Raw genomic sequence first — 10,273 nt, 5'->3', positions numbered from 1 at the left:
ATTCTATTAACTAGTGATGTACATTCGATAGAATGTGTTTAACATGTTGGACATCGGAATGAAAGATTGAAAATGATGCTTCTCTGTTTCAAAAAAAAAAAAGGAGTGTTTTCACGTTCTCCTTGGGATTAGGTCTGGGTTATAAAGTATCCTAAGTGAATCACCAGTTATGTTTAATTTGCTCTTTTTTTTTCCCCTCCAGATTTAATAAAGGAAAAATCCAAAATAAATTTCTAATTGGCTTGGGTCCTTGGAAGAAGGTAACATGATTACACATTTGTCAAAGGGAAAGGAACAGAAAATCAATGACAGACCTTTATTCTCTGCCTTCTTGTTTATCCACAGGAGTTCTGATACAGAGAGGGTACCCAATACGTTATTTTAGTAGAATTTGAATTTTAGTTTCAGTGACTCAGCTAGCCCTTATCCTCATCCACCAACCAAATACCCTATCTTCATCATAGTTATACTATAGCAACTAGAGCAGTAATAGATACATGGTAGGTATTTGATTAAGTTTTGTTGAATTAACCTTACATAGATTAAGCTTGAATGATCTTACTCTATGTCAGATGCTAGAGAAATTCTCAATCGTGTTTCTCCACAAGTTTTTAGATTTCAGTAGAAGTTCTTCATTTTTAATTCATGTTTTATATAGTGAAGAAATTGGTTGCAGAAGGAAATGATTTTTGGACATATCTCATTATTGCTTTGTTCAGGACAGTTTGCCCAGATTCTGAATATCTATATATGTTTTAATAGCAAAAATCTCTGTTACTTTAGAATAAGGATGACTGATGCTGACTGGAACTCTTTTATATCCTGATTCTTAGTGCCCTTGTTGGGGTGCAATAAGAGAGAATCAATGGACTATTGCTACTAATATTTGCTTTGGGGTTTAGGAAACAGTTTCAGCTGCTCTTCTCCAATATATGTTATAATAGACCATGGAAAACTCGTGGATGACTTCAGAAATAACTCCAAGATACATAGGAAAAAAAGAAAGAAGTGCAATCTGACTTTTTATCATGGGGTGTTTACTCATCAAAATCTGTAAATCTGACTTGAGGATATTGTCTTTTCTTCAAGATACAAGTAAACTAGATATGGTAATTCCCAAACACATTATTATACAGTCATTATTTACGTTCAGACATATTTTAAATAAAATAATATGGATCATGAAACACTTGACCGCTCTGGAACTCAATACTTGTATATGTAAAAAACTACATATTCTCAATGATAATTCAGTCTAAAATACTGTTTTGATTTCCTCCTTACATTAAGACTCATTTTTTTTATATTGCAGACATGAAAACCGTATGCAAGATCATCTAAAACACATACTTCTGGAATATCATGTGATTACTCCAATATTATTTTGGTCACTTGAATTTACAAATTTACGCCCACTATCTTGTAACTGTTGAAGTCTCTTAAAGAAACTGACCTTGAGAAGAATTAGTAGATGACATTTTAGTGTGACAAGGCATCAGCTTTTTCTAGAAACATTATCTTTGAACATGGTACTATTCAACCAAGCATAGAAATGTTCTTATTGTCAAGAAGCCTCAGTAATCAAGGAGCCTTTTTTTTTTCCCTCTTATTTCAACAATGCCTGAGTTAAGACAGAAGACCTGTGGACTGTCTTCCCCTAAGAAATCATTTACAATGAAGATCCTTCTCTTTTTCTCTACTTTTCTCTTCTTCGGTGTCTTCATTCCACCAGGTAACAGGACTATTATTGCTAGAGGGGTCAGACCTAAATGAAGGGGGTGTGTTAGAGCTAATATTAATACCATTAGCAGGACCACATCATATTTACTTACAGTCCGTAGATGAAAAAATATTAGAATAAGTTTCAAGGACATGCGCTATTAATTCACTAAGTTCATAAGGTGTTGGAAGAACATAGAGCTACAGTGACTTCATCAATCCCTGAAAAGCGTGTTTATTCAATACCAAAATTCTATGAAATGTAATATGCTAATATATTTGAAAAAAAATGAAGTGGGATGAATTTTTACATTTGGAAATGATTTATTCCACATTTAAAGTATTGATAGCAGAGGTTGAGGTTTAATGGCATGCTTAAAAGTCTAAGTTTTATTATATTCATAATGAAACTAGCTGTACATCCACTCAATCCCTGTTAAAGTCTTCTTCTTTATCTCGCTGCTTTCCCTGAATCACCTAGACATCTGTCATCATTGAGATCAGAAATCACCAGAAAATAAATCTATAGTATCCTATTCTCTCACTGCTACTTTGCTCTAATAAATAACTACATAATAAATAACTGGTACTCTGCTCTAATAAATAACTTTTTAGCTTACAGTTTCTTACCAAAGCAGACAAGTAAATAAACTTTAATTGAAAATATAACCCATGTAACTCAAGGATTGAAGTTAAATAAGTCCATTTTTTTCTGCAACATCTTTATAAAAATTCATTAGAATATGCTCAATAAAATTCCTTCTACCTCTAGAAATTTTCTAAGCTATGTAGAATTACATAAATTTCAATATGCACGGATGCCTTTCTGTCCTAATAATAATCGTAATTTGACTAGTCATCATCTGTTCTGCCCTTGGCCCACCTTAATTTATTATTCCTCTCAGTAGTCATGTGAGGTAATCTTATAAATAACCAAATCATTTATTTGTTCAACCCAATGCTAAAAGTGGGTTCTACTTGTTTATCTTTCTCTAAAACCTCTTAGAGTATATGGACCATGGCACAAAGATAAAGACATTAGTATCCTCATTTTGGAAAACATTTTTTTTTAAACTTCTGAAGTAATTTTTTTCTTTTACAGTGGGATCTGGCCAAACTGTTGGCAATTCTGATTCATCATCAAAAATCATGTGTAGACGGAAGCTTGAGACACTTTACTCAGAGGCAAGAAATTCTTCCACAACATCTGAAAACACACAGTATGGTACAGAAGAAAATAAAACAGGTAAAATAAAACAAATGGAGTTATATCTTGCACATTTTAATTACTCTAAGTCAAAGGAAGATAATATCCCAAGTATGTTCTCCATTAGTCCCAATATACTTAACTCTTCTTGTTGTTTACCTTCGAGGCTTATGAAAGCTGAATTTCATGTTTAAAATGGAAAAAAAAAGTCTGATTTTAAAGACATAGGGACTTATTTTTCATGGAACTCCGTCTAGACAAATATCCTTAATATTTCTAAGTGGGAAAATTCTCCAAACATTACTTCCAAAATTCTTATTATTTGTTTAAATGTTGTTAGTGTCATTATGCTTAAGAGTGAGACTGTTGTCTCAGTTTCCCTCTTGCCAGACAACTGGCAGGATTTATTTTTGTTCATCACCTCTGTCCTTTGTTCACAACCGTAATACCTTTGGATATCATTCATAAAAGCTATAGTTACATAGAAAGAGTAATTAAGGTGCTCCTATTAATTCCAAGGCTGATGTAATTAAGAGAACTTGAAAAGGGAGTTGAGCAACAAAAGTCCAGGCTGGGTGTTTGCAGACTTACTTTAAAGGGGCTTTTTCTTCTGTTTTACTCTTTATCTCAATTATGGTTTATGATATCATTTGTCAAAATATCTTCTCAAGTTAGAATATTATAAATATCATGTGAGTGATATGAATAAATTTCTGTGGGAGGGTAAGGAGAGTTACTTTGTGACATTATTTGGAAAAAGTCTTTGGTCAAGTTAATTTATACACTTTATTTTCCCCAAAATGTCATTGCCAAAGCCTACCATAGTGCTTGATGTATAGTGAGAGCTCCATAAAAGTTTATTGATTGAATCACTAAATAAATGAATAAATAGATGCATGGACAGAGGGAGAGAGAAGAACCAAAGAAATAGTCTTCAGAAATTCAGGGATTCAGATGGCAGAGTAGGAGGATGGGAAACTTAATCCCCCACCTCAACCCCCTCCCAGAACACAACAAAAGTACATTTACACGTGGAACAGTCCTCACTGAAAACTAACTGGAAACTGACAGAAGGATGCCTGTATAAGCGAGGCTGTGAGAAAGATAGACATGGAACTGGGTAGAAAGGAAGAGAGTGATCAAGTTGAGACCTGTGTCCCTGGGAGGGGGCTCAAAAGGAAAGGGAGATGACACACGGGTGGAGATTCCTGCTCGGGAGTAAGGGTTTGGAGCCACTCACAGGGTGCCCCAGCCTTAGAGTCCTACACAGGGAAGACAACCGCCTTGGCTGGTTGGAGACCTGCTGACCCTGGACTCCTCTTGTGAGGAGTGCAGTCACATGCTGGCTTCCGCTCAAGGCAGAGTGCAAAGGACAGATTGAAGACTGCTCTAGTGGCTATCTGCTTTTTTTGTGACCACTCTGGTGTGCCTTCCAGCCTGAGGCAGTGAATGTTCCAGCCCCACTCATTTCATATCACAGCACTGCACATGCCACCTAGGGCTGCCATGATGGAGGGGAGAGCTGGGCCATGGGATACAGGGCCAGCATCTGGGTGGGGCAGAGGCAGCTGTTGCTGGTGAGTTCTCTGGCAGTACATCAGAAGCAACTTGGAACTTTGACAGAAATCAGTCCACCAGAGCCTGTGGCCTGATCCACAATGAGAACCAACACAGGCCCCACCTGCCCTGTAGTGTGACTCCACAATAGGGGGTCGAAGAGGCTGAGAGGAGTCATTGGCTGTGAGGGATAAAGAGGACTCAGACCCAAGGCTCTGTCTGAACAGGGCAAGGCAACAGTTGCTGGCACATGCACACATAGTGCCTTGGAGGGAGCTTGGACTTCTATCTGTAGCCAACCTCCTACAGTCTGTGCCCTAACATGAGCTGAGCACATTCATGGGTCTCTCTTGCTTCAGCCCTCCATCCTCTAGGGCAAGTGTTTTGGGGATGGGAATGTGGAAAGCATACATTTAAAGGAAATGGATCCAGTTTAGACATGATCCTCAGGGCTCTGGCCCTAGAAACTTGGGATCTGACCTTGACCCTAATAGGGCAGTGACTAGCACTGAGAGAAAGTTCCACCTCACACCTGGCAGCAGCTCTAGTTCCTCCATCACCAGCCCCACCACCTCTCAAGGTGAATGCTGAGGAAAGATGCGATTTTCACCTACATCAAGTCTAGCTCTTCAAGCAAAGACACTGAGCACAAATAAACCGTATAGGGATACTGCCATATAAGGACACCCCTTCAAGACTGCAATAGGTAACTATTTTACCAAAACTCATAGAGGTAGAGAAAGTTAAGCAAAATGAGAGGGGGGAGGAACTGGTCTCAAGCCAAAGGGAAAGAGAAAATGCATGAAAAAATAGATAACAGAAATAAACAATTTACCAGATAAAGATTTCAAGATGTTAATAATGAGAATGAAAACTGAATTAGAAAAAAGAATAGATGAACACAGTAAGAGTTTTAACAAGGAACTAGAAAATATTTAAAAGGTGCAGTCATAAATGAATTTAATAACTGAAGTAAAAAGTATACTAGAGGGAATAAATAGCAAACTAAGTGATATAAAATAATGCATGAAAGATCTGGAGACTAATGAATAATGAAAATCACCCATTCAGAACAACAGAAAGAAAAGCAAGTTTTTAAAAAATGAGAACAGTTTAAGATATCTTTGGAAGGAGTTCCCATCATAGCTCAGTGGAAATGAATCTGACTAGCATGCATGAGGATGCAGGTTCAATCCCTGGCCTTGCTCAGTGGGTTAAGGATCCAGAGTTTCTGTGAATTGTGATATAGGTCACAGATATGGCTTGGATCCAGGATTGCTGTGGCTGTGGTTCTGATTCAAGCCCTAGGCTTGGAACTTCCATATGCCATGTGTGGGCCCCTAAGAAGACAAGCAAGCAAGCAAGCAAGCAAGCAAGCAAGAAAGAAAGAAAGAAAGAAAGGAAGGAAGGAAGGAGAGAGGAAGGGAGGGAGGGAGGGAGGGAAGAAAGAAAGGAAGGAAGGAGGGAAGGAAAGAAAGGAAGGAAGGAAGGAAGGAAAGAAGGAAGGAAGGAAGAAAGAAAAAAAGAAAGAAAGAAAAGATATTGTTGGGATAATATCAAGCATGACAACATTCTCATTATGGGGGTTCCAGAAGAAGAGAGAGAAAAGTAGATTGAAAGTGTTACAGCTAAAAACCTCCCAAGAGTTCCTGCTGTGGTGCAGCAGGTTAAGGATCTGGCATTGCCACAGCTGTGGCATAGGTCACAGCTAAGACTTGGATTCATTCTTGGCCCAGGAACTTCCATATGCCATAGGTGGGGCCAAGACAAAAAAAAAAAAAAAAATCCAAAACCTGAAGAAGGAAACAGATATCCAAGTATAGGAGGCACGGGAAGTGGATTTCTCACCAGACACCAAATCTGCTAGTGCCTTCATCTTCAGCTTCTAGCCTCCAGAACACTGAGAAAGAAATGTCTGTGGTTCATAAACAAACAAAATTCTAAAGGCAACAAGAAAAAGCAAAGAGTCATATACATACATGGGAAGTCCCATAAGGCTATCAACTGATTTTCTTCAGACACTTTGCAGGACAGAAGAGAGTGGTGTGGTACATTTAAAGAGCTGAAAGGGAAAAAGCTGCTATCTAGGATACTATCCAACAAGATTATCATTTAGAATTGAAGAAGAGATAAAGAACTTCTCACACAAGCGAATATTAGAAAAGTACATCAGGGAGTTCCCGTCATGGTGCAGTGGTTAACGAATCCGACTAAGAACCATGAGGTTGCGGGTTCGGTCCCTGCCCTTGCTCAGTGGGTTAAGGATGCGGCGTTGCCGTGAGCTGTGGTGTAGGTTGCAGACGCGGCTCGGATCCCACGTTGCTGTGGCTCTGGCGTAGGCCGGTGGCTACAGCTCCGATTGGACCCCTAGCCTGGGAACCTCCATATGCCGTGGGAGCGGCCCAAGAAATAGCAACAATAACAACAACAACAACAACAACAAAAAGACAAAAGACAAAAAAAGAAAAAAAAAAAAAAAAAAGAAAAGTACATCAATATTAAAACTACCTAAACAAAATGTTAAAAAGTTTTCTCTAAGTGGAAAAGAAGTAAGAATCTATAAGAAAAGGAAAATACCACTAGGGAAGGCATATGTATTGTGAGGGCTAAGAATCAACCACTGATGTAAATTAGCATGAAGATTAAAAAAACATAAAATTGTAAAAGCAACTATAATTAAAATGAACAGCTATGGGACAAACATGAAGATATAAAATATGACATCAAATGTTCACTGCAGCACTATTTTCAATAGCCAAGACATGGAAACAACCTAAATGTCCATTGACAGAAGAAGATGTGGTACATATACACAATGGAATATTACTCAGCCATTAAAATGAACAGAATACCAGCATTTTCAGCAACGTGGATGGACCTAGAAATTATCATGCTAAGTGAAGTCAGTCATACAATGAGACACCAACATCAAATGCTTTCACTGACATGTGGAATCTGAAAAAAAGGACAGACTGAACTTTTTTGCAGAATAGATGCTGACTCACAGACATTGAAAAACTTATGGTCTCCAGAGGAGACAGTTTGGGGATGGGGGGATGTGCTTGGGTTGTGGGATGGAAATCCTGTGAAATTGGATTGTGATGATCATTATACAACTACAGATGTGATAAATTAATTGAGTAACAAAAAATAAATAAAAAATAAAAGGCCCTTATAAGGCTAAAAAAAAATAAAGTATGGGGGAGGAGACTAAAAAAATCAGTCTTTTACAGTGTGTTTGAACGTAAATGACTGTCAATTTAAAATAAGTAGATATAGGTATGCATCAACATAGATGAACCTCGTTGTAACCACAAATCAAAAACCTCCAATAGATACACAAAAACCCAAAAGAAAGGAGTACAAACATACCACTAAAGAAAATAATCAAACCACAAAGGAAGAAATAAAAAGAAGAAGAAATCGGAGATGAACTGCAGAAACAAAGTACTAAAATGGCAATAAGTACATTCCTTTCAAGAATTACTTTAAATATCAATGGACTAAATGCTCCAATCAAAAGGTATAGGATGACTTATTGGATAAAACAAAAACAAAACTCCCAAGATCATCTGTATGCTGCCTACAAAAGACTCACTACAGCACTTAAGACACACATAGATTTAAGATTCACTTTCCAGTGAGGGGATGAAAAATGATGTTTCATATAAACAAAATGACAAGAAAGCAGGGCTAGCAATACTCATATCATAGACTACAAAACCAACGCTATAACAAAAGACAGGAAAAGAATTATATAAAGGAATCAATAGAGGAAGAGAATATTACACTCAGCATATATGCACCCGGTACAGGACCACCTAAATAGACAAGGCAAATATTAACAGACATAAAGGGAGAAATTAACAATAACACAATAATAGTAGGAGGCTCTAAACCTCATTTCCATCAATGGACAGATCTTCCAGACAGAAAATCAATAAGGCAACACTTGTATTAAATGACACAGTAGACCACTTGGACTTAGCAGCTATCTATAGGACATCCCATCCCAAACCAGCAGACTACACATTTTTTTTCAAGTGTACATGGAACATTCTTCAGGGTAGATGATATGCCAAATCACAAAACAAACCTCAACAAATTTCAGAGGATAGGAATTATATCAAGTATTTTTTCAACTATGCAGAAATCAATTACAGAAAGAAAAATAGGAAAAGCATAAACGTGCATATTAAACAACATGAAACTAAAAAATAACCCAGTGGGTCAATGAAGAAATCAAAGAAGAAAACAGGAAATACCTTGAGACAAATGAAAATGGAAACACAGCTTTCCAAACTTTATGAAATATGGCAAAAATATTGATCTACATCATTTATTTATAGTTTCTATTTTTCCTGTGAGGGTACAGGACATAAATGGAAAACCTTTTGTGAGTGACAAAGATACCAGATGTCCAAATCCTTACCTCATTCCTCATGATTGTTTTTAGTTACATCAAATAAATTACAGTGCAAAGTGAGACTGTAAACATTTTTTAAACTTTCTATAGCTTCAGAAACCTTAGCGTGAAAGAGAAAGAAGGGAAAGTAACATTAAAAAATTAAAAGCTTTCCTGAAGTGTTTACTATGCTCATCCCTCTGTTCATTTCCTATCCATCATACTAATCTCCCAAAGTGTCTATTTTTTAACCAGAACTTCTATTGGGGTTGAGGGTGGGGTCCAGATACAAGAGCAGTTAAGACTTAATAAAAGAGTATTTTTCAGTATTTTAGAGCTGCTGAAGTCAGGTTACAATGAACAATGAAATTTTATGGAGGAAGAAAATATTCACCATAGAGCAGGAATAAGCATGAATAATAAATGAGGATAGATGAAGGAGAAGATGGAGATTGGATCATTCATATTCAGTGGCTCTGGAGGATGAGCAAGACAAACAGAAGGTTTCAATAAATTGCAAGTTGTCCAAGAGTTCCTTATTGAGTCAATACCTAATCAGTTGAAATGTGTAGACGTGGCTCATCTACCTTAGGAATCAGATGTGCACTGATTTTCTTGATTTGCTCTAGTAGAATTAGAGAAGAAAGATTTCAAAGAAAAAATAAATTAAAAGAACCCCTTTCGTTTTTCTTCCTTCTGTGGTCCGTGCTTCTTTGTCTTTTAAATTTATGCATTTCTGGAGTTCCCGTCGTGGCGCAGTGGTTAACAAATCCGACTAGGAACCATGAGGTTGTGGGTTCAATCCCTGGCCTCAATCAGTGGGTTAAGGATCCAGAGTTGCCGTGAGCTGTGGTGTAGGTTGCAGATGCGGCTCGGATCCTGCTGTGGCTCTGGTGTAGGCCGGTGGCTACAGCTCCGATTGGACCCCTAGCCTGGGAACCTCCATATGCCGTGGGAGCGGCCCAAAAAATAGCAAAAAGATATAAATAAATAAAATAAATAAAATAAAATAAATAAATAAATAAATTTATGCATTTCCTACCTGGATTATTAATTCTTCCCATTCTTTCTTTTTTTCTTTTTCAGCAAAAAGAAAAGAGCATACTGTTGCTCTTAATAGGAGACTAGCATGTACAATGCTTGGTGGTCAATGTAAAAATAAATGTGGTGAAAAAGAATTTAGGATTATATATTGTGAAAGGCCAACAACTCTTTGCTGCATGAGAGAATGTGACTCTAAGAAGTAATTGAAGAGAGCAATTCACAGAAAGAAGACCACGTGAACTATCTTCTAATTACTTCTACTATTTCCTTCACAGCCTAGTATTTCTGTTCATAACTGTCTCTAAAAAATAAAGAATTAAATAAAAGTTATTTCAGCCAGA

General features: G+C 37.2%; 1 protein-coding gene across 2 annotated transcripts; it reads left to right on the top strand.

Annotated features, from left to right (window-relative positions):
* DEFB112 (defensin beta 112) lies at positions 219–10,273 on the top strand. 2 transcript variants are annotated; one of them, XM_021098815.1, is made up of 4 exons: positions 219–260; positions 1,313–1,732; positions 2,822–2,965; positions 9,975–10,273. In XM_021098815.1, exons 2-4 carry the CDS (start codon positions 1,618–1,620, stop codon positions 10,133–10,135), a joined length of 420 nt encoding a protein of 139 aa, XP_020954474.1. In that variant the 5' UTR covers positions 219–260; positions 1,313–1,617; the 3' UTR covers positions 10,136–10,273. The 2 variants fall into 2 exon arrangements, with proteins under 2 accessions (XP_020954474.1, XP_020954473.1); XM_021098814.1 differs by lacking the exon at positions 219–260 and adding an exon at positions 1,095–1,109.

Source organism: Sus scrofa, chromosome 7, assembly GCF_000003025.6.
Source record: "Sus scrofa isolate TJ Tabasco breed Duroc chromosome 7, Sscrofa11.1, whole genome shotgun sequence".
Classification (NCBI taxonomy): domain Eukaryota; kingdom Metazoa; phylum Chordata; class Mammalia; order Artiodactyla; family Suidae; genus Sus; species Sus scrofa.
Note: the sequence above shows the minus strand (reverse complement) of the source record. Positions and strands in the feature narration are given on the sequence as shown.

What these genes read in the sequence shown, in the direction of transcription:
- DEFB112 (XM_021098815.1), top strand. Translation starts at nt 1,618, where the DNA reads ATGCCTGAGTTAAGACAGAAGACCTGTGGACTGTCTTCCCCTAAGAAA. An exon ending in CGGTGTCTTCATTCCACCAG is followed by an intron (nt 1,733 to 2,821) that starts GTAACAGGACTA and finishes TTTCTTTTACAG; the next exon opens with TGGGATCTGGCCAAACTGTT. An exon ending in TACAGAAGAAAATAAAACAG is followed by an intron (nt 2,966 to 9,974) that starts GTAAAATAAAAC and finishes TTTCTTTTTCAG; the next exon opens with CAAAAAGAAAAGAGCATACT.